This window comes from Loxodonta africana, chromosome 23 (assembly GCF_030014295.1).
Source record: "Loxodonta africana isolate mLoxAfr1 chromosome 23, mLoxAfr1.hap2, whole genome shotgun sequence".
In the NCBI taxonomy this organism is placed as follows: domain Eukaryota; kingdom Metazoa; phylum Chordata; class Mammalia; order Proboscidea; family Elephantidae; genus Loxodonta; species Loxodonta africana.
Window position 1 is genome coordinate 19248242 of NC_087364.1, and position 20291 is coordinate 19268532.

The 20291-nt window shown below is 38.3% G+C and overlaps 1 protein-coding gene across 5 annotated transcripts in view; it reads right to left on the bottom strand.

Annotated features, from left to right (window-relative positions):
* The window catches only part of PAN3 (poly(A) specific ribonuclease subunit PAN3), a 173093-nt gene that overhangs the window by 10694 nt on the left and 142108 nt on the right, over positions 1 to 20291 (bottom strand). For 4 of the 5 annotated variants that reach the window (XR_010319105.1, XM_064275300.1, XM_064275299.1 and 1 more), the window contains 5 exons: positions 17339 to 17504; positions 15927 to 16017; positions 11170 to 11309; positions 5909 to 6038; positions 5377 to 5441 (listed from right to left, as the gene is read on the bottom strand). Coding sequence is in view for 4 of the 5 variants with exons in the window: in XM_064275300.1 (XP_064131370.1) it covers positions 5377 to 5441; positions 5909 to 6038; positions 11170 to 11309; positions 15927 to 16017; positions 17339 to 17504 (592 nt within the window). In the remaining variant the exon portion in view is untranslated. Of the gene's footprint in view, positions 1 to 5376; positions 5442 to 5908; positions 6039 to 6059; positions 9301 to 11169; positions 11310 to 15926; positions 16018 to 17338; positions 17505 to 20291 lie in introns of those variants that run through there. The other variant, XM_064275301.1, reaches the window with a different exon arrangement.

Here is a 20291-nt window from a genome sequence, read left to right on the forward strand (position 1 = left end):
CCCAGAAGAAGGCTGCTCCCTAGTCAGAAAGATCAGCATTTGCACAGCAGAGCACAGAGCACTTAAACTTAAAAAAAGGCAGTCACTGGATGGGGTTGGGGGAGACAAGAGAAAAAGAGAGAATATAAGTACAAGGGAAGAAAATGAGGGCAAGGAGGACACAGAGAACACAAGGAAGGAAAGAGTAAGAGAAGGCAAGAAGCGAAGAAAATCTAAAAGGAAAAAAAGCAGCAGCTCTGAAGCAAGGACAAAGAGTAGAGAGGGACCAGACTATGCAACCTTAAACACCTGCTGCCATCAAGTCGGTCCTGCCCAGTGGCAGCCCCACGTTGTGTGTCAGAGTAGAACTGCGCTCCACAGGATTTTTAAATGGCTGATTTTTCAGAAGTAGATCACCAGGTACCTCTGGGTGGACTCGAACTTCCAACCTTTCTGTTAGCAGCTGAGTGCGTTAACCATCTGCACTACCCAGGGACTCCATGCAGCCTTAGATTATGTTTTTTAAAACAAAACAAAACTGGGTCTTTTAAATCAAAACATTAGCTACACAACTAGAACAAAGGGAACAGCAAAAGAAGCCCACAGTCGCCAGAAGAAAGGAAATAATAAAGATCAGAGCAGAAATAAATGAAATAGGAATAGAAAAAAAAAAATAGGGAGAATAAACAAAACCAAAAGTTGGTTCTTTGAAAGAATCAACAAAATCGACAAACTACTGGGCAAAATGACAAAGGAAAAATAGGAGAGGATGCAAATAACCCAAAAGAGAAATGAAACGGGACATTTCAATAGACTCAACTGAAATAAAAAGGATCATAACACAGGGTTATGAAAAACTGTACTTCAACAAATTTGAAAACCTACAGAAAAGACAAATTTCTAGGAACATACTATGTACCCAAACTAACATAAAATGTTGCTGAAAATCTGAAGAGACCCATAACAAGAGGAAAGGCTGAAAAGGTAATAAAAAAAAAAACTCCCAACGAAAAAAAGCCCTGGCCCAGATGGCATCACTGGAGAAATCTACCAAACATTCAGGAGCTTACACCAGTACTACTCAAGCTACTTCAGAATATAGAAAAGGAAAGGATACTTCCGAATTCCTTCTATGAAGCAAGCATAACCCTGAGACCCAAACCGGGCAAAGACACTACAAAAAAGGAAAATTACAGACCAATATCTGTAGTGAATACAGATGCAAAAAATTCTCAACAAAATTCTAGCCAACAGAATTCCGCATCATATCAAAAAAATAACGCACCATGACCAAATGGGAGTCATACCAGATGTGCAAGGATGGTTCGACATTAGAGAATCAATCAAGGTAATCCACCACATAAATATAATAAAAGAATCACATGATCATCTCAGTCCACACAGAAAAGGCATTCGACAAAGTCCGACACCCATTCCTGATAAAAACTCTCAATAAAATAAGTATAGAAAAGAAATTTCTCAACCTAATAAAGGGCATCTATACAAAACCAGGAAACCTTGGTAGCATAGTGGTTAAGAGCTATGGCTGCTAACTAAAAGGTCAGCAGTTCAAATCCACCAGGCGCTCCTTGGAAACCCTGTGGGGCAGTTTTGCTCTGTCCAATAGGGTCGCTATGAGTCGAAATCGACTCGACGGCAGTGGGTTTGGTTTTTTTTGGTACACAAAACCAACGGTCAACATCATTCTTAATGGAGAGAGGCTGAAAACATTCCCCTTGAGAAGAGGAACAAGGATGCCCTTTGTTACCACTCCTATTTAACACTGTACTGGAAGTCCTAGCTAGAGCAGTAAGGCAAGAAAAAGAAGTAAAGGGCATCCAAATTGGTAAGGAAGAAGTAAAACTGTCCCTATTTGCGGATGATATGATACTATGCATAGAAAACCCAAAAGACTCCACAAGAAAACTACTGGAATAGAAAGATTCAGCAGAAAAATCAGTTGGAATCCTAGACATCAATAAAGAGAACAACGGAAAGGAAATCAGGAAAACAATACCATTTATAACAGCCCCCCAAACCCCAAATAACTTCAAGATTACTGAAGGCCACAAAAGAAGTTGTCAACAAACATAATGACAGACCATATTTTTGGTTAAGATGACTCAACATTAAAATTCCGCCTTCGTTTTTTAATAAACATATTATCACCTCAATAAAAATACCATCAAGTTTATCACATTTCTTTTTAACTAAACAAGCTGAGTCTAGAATTTAATATAGGAAACTAAACAGTTTAAGAAAAACAACACACAACAGCTGGAAATGGGAAAGAACTAACTAGTAGATGTTAAAACTTCAGTAATTAAAACAGTGTGCCTCAAACCAGTGGGGAAAAGCTAAATTATTCAATAAATAGCATTTGGACTACTAGGTAGTCTCCTGGAAAAAATAATAAAGTTGGATTCGTATCTTCACCCTATATAAATTCCAAATCTATAAAAATGTTAATATAAAGAAAGCACAAATGATTCAGAAGAAACCACGGTAGGATGTGTTCATAACCCTAGAGTGGAGAATGAGTCAAAGTCCAGAAGCATAAAAGAAGTTTGATAAATTAGAATTCATACAAAAATGTTTGCATAGAAAAAAATTAAGCTAGTCAATTTGAAAAACTGAAAAAACATCACAAAGGGTGAATCTCTCCAGCTCCTTATAAATTAAGAAAACAACCAACCCAACTGAAGAATACAAATGGGCAAAGAATCTGAACAGATGGAAAAAGAAACAAACGGATCAAAAACATAAAAGATACTCAACTGCACTCAATAAGTAAATGCAAAATAAAACTGCACTGGGATTCAATTTCTCACCTATCAGACTGACAAAAATCTGAAAGTTTGACAATATACTGTTGGTGAGGCACTCTCACGCATTTTATGTTCGTAAACCTGCACTGGCTATCAAATTACAGTGCACGTACCCACTGATCCAGCAATCACAATTGGAGATACATCTGTGTACACACAAAATGAAGTGTGTCTAAGTTAGTCCCTGCAGCATTGTTTATGCCAGCAAGACTGGAGAAAACATAAATGCCCACTGATAGAGGGCTGGAGAAATACAGCATAGTATATCCACAGGATAGACTATGGCATGACCATAAAGTGTGAGAGAGTGTAGCTCAGTGGTTAAGAGCATGGACTCTGGAATCATCTGTCTGGCCTCGACTCTTGGTGCGTGTACTTACTAGCTAGGTGACCTTGGGCAAGTTATTTAATCTCTCTATACCTCAACTTCTCTCTCTGTTAAATAGGAACAATAACAGTACCCACACATCAAAAGGTTACTCTGAGGATTAAATGACATGATATTTGAAACTATAATAGTGCTTGGCATATATAAAATATACCTAAATAGGAAGATCTCCAAAATATATTACTATGAGAAAAAGCAATATACAGAACATTGAGTATGGTTTGCAATTTTACGTATTAAAAAGAGGAGTGGGAATAAGACCATACAGTTACATTTGTAACTATGGGAAGATAAACAAGAAACTAATAAAGACTGACGGGGGACTGAGCAGACTGGGAATCACAGGTACAAAAGAGACTTTGTTTTCTTCACTGCAATCTTTTTCTAGTTTTGTTTTTTTTTTTAATTTGTTCATATATAAATATTGACAAAAAATTTAATTAATAAAATTTCTGAGGATCATCTAGAATTTTATACTCAGTTATTCTACGAAAAAGTGTGAAGGCAGAATAAAGATATTTTCAGACTTGCAAGGACTTAAAAAACTCACCTGTCTCAGGAAGCTACAATAGGATGTACTCCATTAAATCAAAAGACCAAACCAGGGGAAAAAAGCAACAAACTGTATCCAACACAAAGGGACAGTCAATGTGAACTCCCAGGTGAATAGTGAAGGGAAGCGCCAGTTCTAAAGTATGAGTGTGAGGAGGCTTAAAGCGGAACCAGCCCACATAGGAACAGAAGGACAGAGGCTCCAAGGGTAATTTTTCTAAGGGTGAGAAAAGAAAAGGAACTGATGGGTTACCTATCTTTGGCCACACTGAAAGGTGTTTTTAACTCTGGCAGAAGAAAGTTTGGAATGAGCTGATGGTAATTTTTTTTCACTTGCTAAGTTTTCTATATCAGACAAGTATTAACAGGAAATCAAAACAAAGCAAACAAACAAACAAAAAACATACAAAAGAAAGGAAGTAAATCATGAATTACTATGTGGTGCAGCTGTGAACACTATTTACCTAGTCATAATAATGTCAACAATGAACACAGGTCTAACTAAAAATTTACCAGTGAAGTGGTTAGAAAGGTGGGTGTGTGGGGGCGGGGGCTGGGGGTAGGGTGATGAAGTAAAGATAAAGCCTCGTCCTTCACTGTACGAAGTCATTAGCTGAATTAAAAATTGGAAAAAAAATCAAGAAATAGCACTACAAGTGTATATTTTTAAATAAAAATATAAATATCACAAAAAAACTGCTAAAAGAGTTTTCAAAATATGGTTCAACACATATGATTATGTTCTTCATTTAGAAGGGGTATTAGGGAAAATCCTAATTGAGTAATTGAGTTTTTTGGCTTTGAAGAAAGGCAGGGGGACCTAAATTTCATGGTAAAAAAACAACAGTGAAAAACCTCTCAGGCAACGGTGATCATCCATCACCACGTCTACTAACAGAGGTCACACTGCTCACCCAATAGCTGCGACACTGTCTTCAACGATTGCGCAGTACGAACATCAACTCTGCTTATGTTTCTTGAAGATATGAATAACTTTAAGTTACAACTAAGATATAAAGAACTAAATGACAAACTCTAAGATGATGCCTTTTCACTGTGATTCATATAACAGCTATAAAAAGAAACGCACTTTAATAGCAGTTAAGAGGCACTCAACAAATAGGGGCTTTCAAAGTTTCTAAACTAACCAAGATAAACTGATTTGACCAGGCATCAAAACGGGGACAGGGTAGAGTCATAAAACTAAAATAGTGATTTCTAACATGGTATATTCTTCATAGGAAAACCCTGGTGGTATAGTCGTTAAGAGCTATGGCTACTAACCAAAAGGTCCGCAGTTCAAATCCACCAGGTGCTCCTTGGAAATTCTATGGGGCAGTTCTACTCTGTCCTACAGGTCGGAATCAACTTGACAGTGAGTTTTTTTGGTTTATATTCTCTGTATGTGTGTATGTGTGTAAAATCCATAAAGACAGCTATACCTCGGTTGTGACTGAAAAACAGTATCCTAATGGTTTTTGGTAATGGCTAACAACAGTCTTAAGGTTACTTCATATATGAATTTTTCTTTTTTCAAATAAAACCTATAAGAACAAGGTATACTCATTCTCGTTACGTAAAATAGTGCCCTTGATTGAAAACATATTGTAAAATACTGTAAATCCTTACTCCGGCCTCTCATTGATTGTTCCCAATTTTGCTAGAAGCCTAAACAGTCTTCCATTTTGAACCTCCTATAAAACATTTTAAAAAGAGAGAATGTTAATGTTCCAGCTAACTGAATACAAAAGCAAACGTGTACAAAAAGTGGTGCCCTGCACCAATGTTACCCTTCAACAATAAATCCCAATATCCCCTCCTTTTGGTTATACTTCCAGATACAACATCTCCATTTCGTTCAATGGTATTACTCAAGAACACTATGTAGCTGGCCATTTTCAGGAGTTGTGAATGTAAATCACATGAAAAAAAAAAAATCAAGATTTTATCACATGACTATAGCAAAATCATGAAGGAAAAGAAGAAAAAAAATGCCCAGAGGATGTAAGAAATTTAAATACTGAGCATTCAGTCTGGACAAATATATCTACAAACAATCTTTTAACCAATTATACACTTCATTCAGCACAATAATTACTATGTTTTATATGTATACACACAGGTTCAAAGGTGCATACGCTCTTTTAACTATGTTCTTTACCTTTGCAAGGTCTTCCTCTATGACATCATTTCTCATCTGAGCAGCATCCAACTGAGTATAAAATCGAGCACCAATCATGGGCATGATATCATTTACACTCCGCATCCTGTTTTGGTCAGTCAACAAATACCTAACCAAAATAAAGAAGAGTCACTTGAATGCTAAACATGCAATTCAAAAAAACAACATAACCCACAGACAAACAGCTATTCCTGCCATTATCACATTAGTGTATACAACTTTGAAAATTTTTTCATGGAAGTCAAGTTCATTTTTAAAGCTTATTTTAAAGCTTATTGCTCTTTTCTGGAAAAGTTTAAGAGCGAATGCAGAAACTGTAGACATGTTTCTTCTCTAACTCACATCAACACAGGCCAGTTTAATTTCTTCTTTTTAATAATAATTTGAGCGTCCTGTCTTAATAACTAAGAAAATATCACTCATTTCAAAGGGCTACCTGCTGGAATACAACTGATTCTCAATCTTTGGAACTTTCAATAACCTATTACTGCTTATTCTGACAGGAAGGTATTTCCCGACCATCTCATTAAAACAACCTCCCACTCTTTCATCCTCTGCTTATTATGCTCTTATTTTCTTCATACGGCTTAAGATGCTCTGAAAATATCTTGTTTGTTCACATGTTTATTAGCTCTCCCCATTGGGGCGTAAGCTCCAGAAGGTGGGGAATTTTGTCCACCTTGTTCAGAGCACCCTCAGCATCTGACATAGAAAAGGCGGTCTTTTGCTGAATAAATGGTTATACTCACGTGGATAACCTGTGTCTTAACTACTCATCTGTAACTACTGACATATTTCTATCTACCTACTTATACTGAAGGCTCCCTGGGTGGCGCCAACAGTTAAACAGTTGACTACTAGGCAAAAGGTTGGTGGTTCAAATCCACCCAGAGATACCTCGGAAGACAGGCCTGGTGATCTGCTTCTGAAAGGTCACCGCCTTGAACACCCTCTGAAGCACAGTTCTGTTCTGCTTACTTGGGGTTGCCAAGAGTCAGACTGACTCGATGGCAACTAACAACAATAATTCACACTTAAAGTTATTACAAGCTATTTGACTCTGCCAAGTTACTTTACCACTCTGCTTCAATTTTGCCATCTCTAAAATGGGGCTAATAATGGTAGCTAACAGAATTAAGTGAATTAATTCATATCAAGCAGTTAGAAAGTGCTTCACACACGGCTGACTGCTCCATATGTTTTAGTACTTTATAAGTATGACTATTTTGTTTATTCACTTTTTATTAGAAAAATTTCAAACATAAAGTAGAAAGAATAGTATAATGAACCCACACATGCCCAACACTGTTTTTAAATTTTTTATTGTGCTTTAAGCGAAAGTTTACAAACCAAGTCAGTCTCTCATACAAAAACTGGTATACACCCTGCTGTATACTCCTAGCTGCTCTCCCTCTAATGAGACAGCACACTGCCTCCCTCCACTCTCTATTCTCGTGTCCGTTTGGCCAACTTCTGACCCCCTTTGCCCTCTCTTCTCCAGACAGAAGCTGCCCACATAGTCTTATGTGTCTACTTGATCCAAGCTCACTCTTCTCAAGTATCATTTTCTATCCCATAGTCCAGGCCAATTCCTGTCTGAAGAATTGGCTTTGCAAGTAGTTCCTGTCTTGGGCTAAGAGAAGGTCTGGGGACCGTGACCTCCGGAGTCCTTCTAGTCTCAGTCAGACCATTAAGTCTGGTCTTTTTACAAGAATTTGGGGTCTGCATCCCACTGCTCTCCTGCTCCCTCAGGGGTTCTCTGTTGTGTTCCCTGTCAGGGCAGTCATTGGCTGTAGCCAGGTACCACCCAGTTCTTCTGGTCTCAAGCTGATGTAGCCTCTGGTTTATGTGGCCCTTTTTTTGTCTCTTGGGCTCGTAATTACCTTGTATCCTTGGTGTTCTTCATTCTCCTTTGCTCCAGGTGGGTTGAGACGAATTGATGCATCTTACATGGCCGCTTGCTAGCATTTAAGACCCCAGACGCCACTCGCCAAAGTGGGATGCAGAATGTTTTCTTAATAGATTTTATTATGCCAATTGACTTACATGTCCACCTGAAACCATGGTCCCCAAACCCCTACCCCTGCTACACTGGCCTTCGAAGCATTCAGTTTATTCAGGAAACTTCTTTGCTTTTGGTTTAGTCTAGTTGTACTGACCTCTCCTATATTGTGTGTTGTCTTTCTGTTCACCTAAAATAGTTCTTGTCTACTATCTGATAAGTGAATACCCCTCTCCCTCCCTCTCCTCCCTGCTCTCAAACCCTCAAAGAATATTCGTTCTCTGTTTAAACTATTTTTCAAGTTCTTATAATAGCGGTCTCATACAATATTTGTCCTTTTGCAACTAATCTCACTCAGCACAATGCCTTCTGGATTTCTCCTCGTTATGAAATGTTTCATGGATTCATCATTGTTCTTTATCAATGTGTAGTATTCCATTGTATGAATATGCCATAATCTATTTATCCATTCATCTGTTGATGGGCACCTTGGTTTGCTTCCATCTTTTTGCTATTGTAAACAGTGCTGCAATGAACATGGGTGTGCATGTATCTGTTCGTGTAAAGGCTCTTATTTCTCTAGGATATATTCCAAGGAGTGGGACTGCTGGATCGTATGGTAGTTCTATTTCTAGCTTTTTAAGGAAGCGCCAAATCGATTTCCAAAGTGGTTGTACCATTTTACATTCCCACTAGCAGCGTATAAGCGTTGCAGTCTCTCCACAACGAACAGTTTTAATAATTATTAACAGACGACTAATCTGTTAAACTTACATCCCCAGCTTTTTTATTAATTGTGCGTAAGGTCAAAGTTTACATAGCAAATTAGATTCCCATTCGAGAGTTTGTATATGAAGTGTTTCGTGGCCTTGGCTTCATTCCCCACTATGTGTCAGCACTCTCCCCACTTCTGCCCTGGGTTCCCCGTTTCCTTTTGTCCTGATTTTCTACCCCTTCCTGCCTTCCGATCTTTGCTTTTGAGAAAATATTGCCCTTTTGATCTCATATAATTGATTGTTCTAAGGAACACATTCGTCTTGGGTGTTACTGTTTATTTTATGGGCTTGTCTGTTGTTTGGCAGGAAGGTGGTCTCCGGGAATGGCTTTGGATCCAGTTCAGAAGGGTGTTTTAGGGCCATAGTTTCGAGGGTTCCTCCAATGTCTGATCTTTGTTGTGAATTTGATTTTTTTGTTCTACATTTTTCTCCTGCCCTGTCTGGGACCCTCTGTTGTGATGCCAGTCAGAGCCACTGGTAGTGATAGCTGGGCACCATCTAGTTCTTCTGGTCTCGGGTCACGTAGGCTGTGGTTCATGTGGTCCATTAGTGTCTCAGACTTGAATCTTTGGTTTTCTTCACTCTCCTTCACTCTGGATTGGAAGAGACCAGTATATGGCCACTCGTGAGCTTTTAAAGACTCTCAACACTACTCACCAAAGTAGAATGCAGAACATTGGCTTTACAAACGATGCTGTGCCAAATGACACAGACCCCCGAGTCTATGGTCCTTTGCCTTTGAGCCTAGGAACTTCATCCTGCGAGGTGTTTGGTTATGTCTAAGAATCTGAAGGTTACAACCTGAGATCTGATGCATCTTAAGTGTTGCAAACTAAAGCTCAGAATCATTACTGTGATGATACGTAAAACAAATACTTTCATTTAGAAGACACATCATCTCCTTTGATTATTAATAGGAACCAGTTAACCACTGGCTCCCAGTGCTCTGTCACAGCAGGACACTTATATCAGTAGTGACAAAGCACAAGTGGGCAGCCCCATTCCCTACCTCCAATTCCATACCCCAGGGTGGGTCCAACAAGAAACTGGATCATGCAGGGCTATACAGAAAGTCTAGAAAAAATGGCTGAAAGCTAAAACAGACTGCTGATAAGGACCAAGCAGCTCTAATTGCTTCTAGAACCTAACGGAAATTTTCAAGAGACTTCACAGAATCTCTTCTCTAGAAGAGCTCATTATTATAGATCAGGGATGCCCACTGTCATGGACTAAATTGTGTCCCCAAAAAATATCTGTCAATTTGGCCAGGTCATGATTCCCTTGTATGACTGTATGATTGTCAACCATTTTATCTCCCGATGTGACTTCCCTCTATGTTGTAAATCCTACGCTATGATGTAATGAGATGGATTAGCAACAATTATACTGATGAGGTCTACAAGATTAGGTAGTGTCTTAAGTCAATTTCTTTTGAGATATAAAAGAGAAGTGATCAGAGAGACATGGGGACCTCATACCACCAAGAAAGCAGCGCCTGGAGCAAAGCGCGTCTTTTGGACCTGAGGTTCCTGCTCTGAGATATTCCCAGATCAAGGGAAGACTGATGCAACACAAGGACCTTCTTTCAGAGCCAAAAGAGAGAGAAAGCCTCCTTCCCCTGGAGCCAGTGCCCTGAATTCAGCCTTTTAGCCTACTGGACTGTGAGAGAATAAATCTCCCTTTGTTAAAGCCACCCACCTGTGGTACTTCTGTTACAGCTGCGCTAGATGACTAAGACACCCACCTTCTGAATTCCCCCAATGCTAGCTATATCTTAGATAGGGAGAAGTTGTTCTGTGGTGACAGGGGTCCACAGTGGGCTTCTTTTACGCCAAGTTCAATTCAGACCTATAACCAAAGAGTCCCTGGAACCTCATGGTATTGGGGCAGAAGCTTAGGATCCCCTACACACATGCTCTCTGGAGCAGGTGTTTTGGCCCTAGAGTATGTAACTAGATTGCATCTGAGGTTTATTTATGAAAACTTTCATCTTCTAGAACACCACTATCCAAGAGAACTTTCTGAGATGATAGAAATGTTCTACGCTATCTGACATGGTAGCCAATAGCTATATGGCTGCTGAACTCTGAAAATGTAGCTAGTGTTATTGGGGAACGTAATTTTTAATTTTATTTAAAAAGTTTAGAATTTAAAGCACCACCTGTGGCTAGTGGCTATCATATTAGACTATGTGTCTCTAGAGGGTGCTCTTTGAACAAGTGTTTTTTAAAACATCGATGACTAATTTAAACACACTGATTTATGTATTTATTCCAACCAATATAAATCAGTAAAAATAAAGAAATTAAAAGTTTGTATCTTGCTGGAATTTAAATAGTACGAACTAAACAAACAGAATCAGTGTTAAAAGGTTCCTTATGAAAATAATACCCAAGCTTAAAATGAATAAAGCTCTGTCTTACATGATCACAGTATAAGTTTTATCATATATTAAAACTTACAAAATCAGATTCTTCAGGTCAGAGGAGTAGTTGATTGTCACCAGTTCCATGGCTTTCTGTAGATTCTCTCGTTGAATTCCTGCCAAAGAGTTGCAAGCCAAAGCCAACACAACTTTTCCTAATGATATCAGATCTGCTTGCTGACATGAAAGAATAAATATAACTTTTAATTCTTATTTCATAGGTACCATTGACTACACCGATATTACTGCCTACATGGAAAAGCACCTTTGCAGATAAGCTGTAGAGCTCAGAGAAGGGTGCTCAAATTTTGGTGCTCATCAGAATCACCTGGGAGCTTATTACAAATATGATTTTTGAGCCTCTTCACTAAAGATTCTCATTCAGTAGTCTGGGAACTGGCCCAACATTTTAAAGCACCCAGATAATTCTGATGAAGGTAGTTCTAGACCCATGCTTTAATAAACATTAAGCAGTTCTCATGTAAGCTGTGGAAATGGGCTTTAAAAGGTGTTTGGGTTTTTTTCTGTTTGTTTGTTTTAAATAGAGCTGATATTCTTCACTGTACTCCTGCTTTACTGTGATCATGGTGAGTTAAGATGAGAACTTTTCTCACCTGCCATGACTCCCAGAATATGGCAGGAGTTTGAAGAATTATTTGAAAAAAATTACCTCATTAAAAATCTATCAGTATTACCTTCTTTTAGAGCATGTTTTCTTTAACACTGTGAAAATGCTGCAAACCTTAGTGACATCCCAATCTGTCTTTGCTTTCAAATATACTATTTTTACTCACATTATAATACATTTTTTAATTCTTTAACCACCTGATTTCCTGCCCTCCCTTTTATTTATTTATTTATTTTTAAAGATTTAACATTCTGAGACTTTCCTTCTAAAAGGGTTTTCAAGGTGGCTAAATTGAGGCAAAATCTCCATCATCCATCATAATGCCAGGAAACAGAACGGTCACTCCAAGTGGCCCTGCCTGGAAGGTAACTATTAATCATCACATGCCTAGGTGGATGGAGTTATTTCAGAGTTTATATAAAATCATGTGAAGTAATTTCTAGAGAACACCTCTGTAAATTTCCCAAACCTGGGGTCTCATCAGAATTACTGGCTACATGCTCATTTGCCGAACACTGTTTTAGTGTAAGGAGTTTTCAAATGTAGCTTGCATTAAAATCACCTCTAAAAGGTGCTTAAAAACAAAAACCATTGCCTATTGGCCATCCCCTCACTCCCAATCCTGGTGTTATCAGTCTGGGGTAAGATCTAGGTATCGGCATTTTTCAAAGCTCCCACAAGAGATTCTGACATGCAGCCAAGGTTGAGAACCACTAGGTTAGCGGAGTGTTTGTCACTGGCACATCAGGGCAATTAGGTAACTATTTCTGAGGTAATCACTAACAAAATTTTAGCACTATATAACTTTTAACAACTTTCTGCCCAAATAAAGACATAAGCCCATCTCCCTTACTAAAATAACGTTAAAAAGTTCAAATTTAAAAATCTATCCTAAACTAAGATTTGTAGCTCTGACACTGAGCATGAAATCCTATAAATCAGGAGAAAAACTGACTAGACACACAGTCTGTTTTGAAACTATGGAGAAAAGATGCCAAGGATTCACATCAGGGAACTCTCAACAATATCATGAGTGATGCAGAGGAGCCCAGATGGTAGGGAAGGAGGCACGGGAAGGAGCACTATTGTTGCTGCCATATTCTGTTCTCTGGAGGGTGCTGCTACGAGCCCCAAGAAGGAGTCCTCTCAATCACTCTTCAGATCAAGCAAAACATTTCAAGTTGTATTAATGAAATCACAGAAAAAGTTGGTCAAGAGAATTCAGTGCATGTAAATGATAACTGTAAATTTCAATCCAATATATTCAGCAAAGCAAATGAAGGTTGTTACTGTTTGTCAACTATCTGAGCCACACGTAGCAGCACACAGCCTCCCAACCCTGAAATACCAGAATTTTCAGAGTTTGGCTTAACTCTGAATGGATGCTGTACTGAATCTCCCACCTAGAACATTCCATCATTCTCTATTAGGAGAAAACAAAGGTCTAAGATAGCTGAAGGATTAAATGAGTTTAAAAAATAAAGAGCATCTGATCTTGAGTACATTCCACCGCCTTTCTAGAATGATGCAAGGTAGGGACACCCACCGTTAGAAATAAAGTATATATGTCACATAATCCAGATTAAATCCAAACTGATTTTTTTTTTTTAAATAAGAGAATCCTGCATAATTGAGAGAGTTTAACATCATAACAGCTCAAAAACTCTCTATTTCCCAGCTCAATAATTTATCATGTGTTAGTTTGCTTCTTACCTCCATCTGGTTTTTCCCCCCATTTGTTGAATTCTGGAGGTTTTTCCCCCCAACTCATTTTCAGTTTCTTCCTGGTTTTCACAATTCTTGATTTCTTTCTCTGATTCTATCTATGGCTCTACTTATGTCCACTTTACTGAAAGTCAGTCTCTAGTCACGTGTCTGAAACAGACTATGAAAAATAGACTACAAGAAACAGTGCCTTTCTCGTGTACCCTCTTCTCTGTAAAATCACACTCCCCTCTGTGGGACTAGCTTTAATTCTCGCCTATACTTTACAATAAACTATAGAAAAATCTTCCACACAAACGCGCGCACACACACACACACGAAAAGAAAACCTGATACATTCCTTACTGCTGAGAAATAAAGGGAAAGTGACAAATAGTTGAAGGTCGCCTGAGTTTGTGAATGACAGCAGTTACAAAGCAGGCGTTCCAAATGCTTATTTAATGTAATGTTTATCTCCCCATTTGACTGCTTGGAGCTCAGGGCATATTTTTTCTTATGAAGAGTTTATTTTTCAAGGTAACTATCGAACCGTTCATAACTGAAATACTATACATTTGCAAAAGATGGGTAAAAAAGACTACTACTGTGACATTCAAAGTTAAATGAGTCTTATTTTATACTAATAATTTAAATCAATGCAACCCTATGCAGAGAAGAATGAAGATGCTGTGAGGTGTGTGCTTTGTTTTCTGTAAAGTGGACATGAGGTTTTCAGATACTTGCAATAGAGACTGATGGCACTGGTTCTAAATAATGTCTAATTTCCTCTCAAAATTTAATCTTACCTTCCTGGATATGTGAAGATCACTAGCATTTAAACAATTATAATCGGTCACTTTTGGAAGCACAAAGATTATGAAGAAAAAGTAACCGAAGCCAATTAAAAAAAAAAACCCCGAAGCCAATTAGTCAGGCATTAAATGTAAGACAAAGAGCCCTGGTGGTGCACTGGTTCAGTGTTTGGCTCCTAACCAAAAGGTCAGTGGTTCAAACCCATCAGCCGCTCGACGGCAGAAAGATGTTGCGACCTGCTCCCGTTAGCGATGATAGTCTTGGAAATCCTACAGGGCAGTTCTACTCTGTCCTATAGGGTCTTTAGGAGTCGGAATCGACTGCAGGTCAATGGTAAATAGAACAAAGAAGATAAGAAGGAAAGCAGCTAAGAACAACCACCCTAAATGAGAAAGAGGGAATAAAACCCCCAGGCAGAAGAAAGCAGTGGTTGGCAAGAGTCTGCCAGGTCTATCCCTGTACCGATCACCAGATGGCACTATCAACCAGGGCAGCTTGGCTGCTGGGGAGGTTCGGTGGGCACAAGAGAGGGGAAGGCTGATGTGCGAGTACATGCAACCGAATGTGAGCGAGTGCTGGTAACTCTGAGGATTGCGTTTTCAGTAGTAAAAGAAGAGATATATGCCTGAATTGGAATACTGAACACTATCTAGACTCTACTTCTCATTCTATCCTTTCTTTCTTGTCTGTTCTGAAATTTTCTCTTACAGAAAGTGAAATAAAAATCTTTTTTCAAAGCTTTAAACAAAAAAAGTTGAAAAGCCTTGAGCAACGGGAAAATGTGTTTTTTTTTGTTGTTGTTTCTCCATGTGATTAAGAGATTTTGCCTTATTCAAGTTAATTTTAAAAGAAAATAAAACGTCTTACACAAAAAGACCTGAGATTGTCTTAAAATGGCAACTGTAGTATCTCTAAAACATGTGGTGAAGCACACTGTAATAGCAGTTGAATGACATGAAGTATCTGCTGTAAACAGCCAGGGTAACTACAGGTTCACCAATGCGAAAGGGACCGATCTTACTGCCTCCTTGCAGAGACAGGCTCTCATTAGGCTACACCTTATCACATCAATCAAGAAATAAGAAACAAGTCACTAAGAACGTAACGGGACCAAAATCAACACGACTAGAATGGAATCCAACCACAATCAAATTCTGAGAATGTACAATGAGTGATAAACTTTGACTAAGGAAAAGGAAATTATGTAGAAAATGGCAATCCATAACATTCCTTTGAAAACATTTCTAAAATTCTAGGATTACTACTGGGACGAGTGTTCTAAAAGTGAAACAGGTGTTCAAGGTGTGATTTTAGCGCTAAAGGAGCACGAAAAAAAAACTCTCATTTACTATATAACCCATTCAACTGACTTCTCCGTTTTAACCTCCGCTGAAGACACAATTCCTAATCACACAAAGAATTTCTCACTGTGAACAGCTAGAGTCTCTGACACCGTCAAGTCTGTATATTACAAACCATAAGGCTCTACACTAAAAATGTTATAGTCATTAAATAAAAATATTTTCTAAGTTTGCAAGAGACCACCCCCAGAATAAAAACCCTGAAATGCTTTAAAATAAAATTTGTCTTAAAAAAAAAATCAAGCTTTAAGTTATTACGATAAAGTATCCATGCTAATTCTTACTTACCTGGTATTGAGCCATTAATGCCAATGGATTATTATTTTGACTGTTATCAAACGTTAAAACATCAAAAACTCCAACACAATTTACTCGCAACCTTTAAGGACCAGAGAATTTAAAGAAAACAGATTAAAATAAGATTTTTTTATCATATACTAATGGAAACTTAACACTTTATAAATGAGGGAAATGAGGAGTAGTACCTGTTTTATATGGTTGTTGAAACACAGAGCAGTAACTTGCTCAAGGTCATACAGACAGTAACTAGCAGAGCCACCCTATAAACCCAGATAACCTTGTACCAGATCTAGGGCTCTTCATGTTATGCTGCCCAAGACAATTCTCAAAATTACAGCAACTCCAGTAAAACTCAGGTAAAGTCAAGGTCTGTGTTACGCAACGCTGCATCAGTGGGACTCAAAGCATGGAGCCTAACCAGCAAATACAAATTCTTGGGCTCCACCCCAGACCTACTAAATGAGAAACTCTGGGGGTAAAGCTCAGCAATCTGTGTTTAAAAAGCCCTCCCAGTGACCAAACAGTCAGAGAAGGACCCAGACTATACAGGACTAACTGTCTACATAAACCACTACCTCCTCCGCCTCGAGGTCAGAAGACTAGATGGTGCTCAGCTACCACTACCAAACGTTCTGATCAGGAACATAAAAGAGGAATCCAGACAGAAAGCGAGAAACATGTAGAAGAGAACTTTAAATTCTTAAAAAATCCAGACTTACTGGACCTACGAGTCAGGAGGAATCCCCAAGACTATGGCCCTGAATTGTTCTTCAAGCCCTGAATCGAAGCTATCCCCTGAAAGTCACCTCTAAACGAAGTGACTGTTTAACCCTAAGAGTAAAGACTGTCATCCTTAAGTCCTGTGTCACTTTTTAAAAATCTACGTAAGACAAGGGGTCAACAGCTATGCCAAAGCCCGGAGGAGAAGGGAGGCGGGTGGGGGACAGGGAGAATAAGTAAATGGAAGTGAAACAACCAGAACAGAAACGAGGAGAATGTTGACACAACGTGAAGAATGTAACCACTGCAACTGATCGTTATCTCTAGAAACTGGAACGGAGTGGGTTTTACTGCGTTTATTTTCACCAAAAACAAACAAAAAAAACCCAGCTGATTTTGACTCATGCTACAAATACAAGTTGTATTGCTAGTACTTCTATATTCTACCAGCCCTAATGGCACACAATTCCCCACCCCTTACCAAGATTTTTGGCTAATAACCAGTTATTTTATTAAAAATTCAACTTTGTTTTTAACTTACACATGAACTCAAAGTCACAGCAGTGCTTCTGGATGGGGCATATGAAAAGGCAGAATTAAAACAAATCATCATATTTTGTTTACTAAGCTGTCAAAGATTAGATGCTGAATAAAGAAGCCAGAACTCAAAATGCCAGTACCTGGTTTTGCCGGTTATCAGAATCTTTGTTGGGTCCATAACGCGACATGCCAAACCTGCCGTGTGAATAGTACGCAACGCGGAGCTTAGCTGGACGATATATGCCCAAATAAGAGACTCTGGCAATAATCCGGCATGCTGCCTGGGCAATGGCCCATCGTGTTGCCCTGTAAAGCAAATAAACTTTAAAATAGTATCTCCAATTGAGTATTCAACTAAAACGAAACAGAAAAAAATCTAAACAGAAATTAACAAATTTAATAACACTGAAAAAAGAAATTGGTTAAGAATTAATAGAAGAAAATTCGTGTATACCCATGGCATAGCACATCCGTATGTTTGTTGCTGTTTCAATACACACACCTTAAACGTTTAGTTCCATTAGTAAGAACTTCAGGGACAAACCCAAAGCTTCCGGTTCATATTTTATCTTTACATTGTTAGCAGCAGCAAAGCTCTCACTGAAAATGCTCTTTTCCGCGGCTATTATAATTTCTGAACAATAAACAGAATTATTTAAAGTATGCATCTATATTTAATCGTGAATCAAGTAAATACATATTTTCATTAAAAACAATAAGTGCAGAAATTGTTCTCTTACTTAAAATGTGGGTAACCCTGGTCTGCATAATCGTTCAGGTATATGAGAAGTGCTCATTCTGCGGACTGAGAGAAGTCAGTCTCTACCATTACTGATGGCAGCAGTGGTAGGTCTGTGGTAGGATTCTCGCCTTCCATGCAGGAGATCTGGGTTTGATTTCCGGCCAGTGCACCGCATGTGCAGCCACCGCCCATCTATCAGTGGAGGCTTATGTGTTGCTGTGATGCTAAACCGGTTTAGCGGAGCTTCCAGACTAAGACAGACTAGAAAGAAAGGCCTGGTGACCCACTTCCAAAAACATCAGCCAAAGAAAACCCTGTGGGTCACAACAGTCTGCATGGGGCTGCCTTAAGTCTGAGGCCAACTCGGTGGCCGCTAACAACAACAATAAACCATCGTTTATGCTGAGTTTTTTTCCTTACGTTGTTTACCCTCTTCTATTACAGCCATGTCAGACAGATGATATCCAATTTACACAAACATAAATGTAAAAAAGTGAGTGCCACACATGGGTAACGACGAAACACAAACATCATCTGGCCTACCATTACAAGCAGTCATCTTGATTCTGTCAACTCTTCTAAGTGCTTCTTGATGATATCTCTGGGCTAATACTTAAATTAGTAGAAAAGAAGGGCATATAAATTTAACCTAGATTTTATAATTAACTCAAGGATATATAACCTTACCAATCCAAGTGTTCATATGGTTGTAAACAAACCTTTTGTGTATCAATATTAAAAACAATAGAGTTAAATGGTTAACTGCAGAGATGATAAAAAGCAAATGGACGCTTATGGAAGGATAAAATTTCCAGCAAAAAGCACAAGTAAAATTAAAAAACTGCTCTCTCTCAACTTAGACCTGAAGACAATACACTCCGGAAACAAAGTGTTAAGAGGACTCAAAAAGTGGCTCTAGTGATAAATGCCAAGACAACATCAAAGATGAATATGAAGAGGTTAAATTTAACTCTTTAGTGAAATATGGTAATAAGGCATAGTTACAGCAAACACACAGTGCTTACTGTGTGCCAGATTCTTTACCCACATTAACTCATTTAAAGCTCTGACCAACCCCTACGTGGTACGGTATTATTACTATTCCCATTTTCTAAACTAATATATTTCTTATGATAAATACATGATTTTCAAGTTTGTGCTTACAAATTACATAGTATAAGAAAACATCAGACTTCCGTCTATGTCCCTAAAAGTTTATACAAACATTGGCCTTTTTTTTTTTTTTTAACATACCCATTGGGAAGACAAGGGATTGCCTTGTATTGGAAGTTGCTGTAAATTAAAACACACATGGTACCTTTAGAAAAGTTACAATCATTCAATCAATACCTTTAAATACTAGAAAAAGGACTGATTTGTGTGAAAATGTAAACATCAATATATCAAATAATTGGTTAACACCAAAAACATAACAATTAAGATAAAAATTAAAAAGAAAAAAAAAACTAACAAGGACTGCTATAAATCAGTGGCTCTCGGAGAGGGTGAACTCCCCCCCCCCCCGCCCTGGGGACATCTGGCATCATCTGGAGACATTTTTGGTTGCCTCGGCTGTGGGAGAAGGGAGGGTGCTACTGGCACCTAGTGGGCAGAGGTTAGGGACATTGCCAAACATCCTGCAATGCACAGGACAGCCCCCCATAACAAATCTGGCCCCAATGTCAATAGTGCTGAGGTTCAGAAACCCAGCTATAAATTAAAACCAACAGTCATTTCACAGGTGTTATTACTAAAATAAACTTGGACAACTACAACCATGTTTATCTATAGGAAAAGTGATACCACATCCCCTTCAACAAAATTATGTGTGTGTCTACAGATGACATGGCAAAAGGGGAAAAAATTAACCACACCGTAGGACCAGATTTTTAATGTGAAACAGCCATGTAACCACAACTTTCTTCTTTCAACCGTCAAAAAGCAGAAAGCAAAGTCACCAGTACACAGACAGAAGTAATATATTTTTATCCATAATTAGAATCTGTAAGGAGCCACAATCTGAATGACAGTAATGTGGACTGAAGTCCCCCAGCCCTTAACTTCTATCAGCATATGTTCAAGAAAACCCTTTAAAAAATTAAAAACCATAATTAAGAATGCAATGTTTTCCTGCTCCACAACTAGAAAATAAGACCTTCTTCAAATACAAATATTAATAACAGACATCTCAAAGCGGATTTATTTTTCTAAAAACATTTACCCTTTAATAAACATCTGTTAGATATAATTAAAATATTTTCATCCTTTGCAAAACGTGAATTATCAAAAAAGTTTTAAAGTAAAGGGTCAAAAAAGAAAATATGGTTGAAATGGTAAACGTTTCGTTTTAT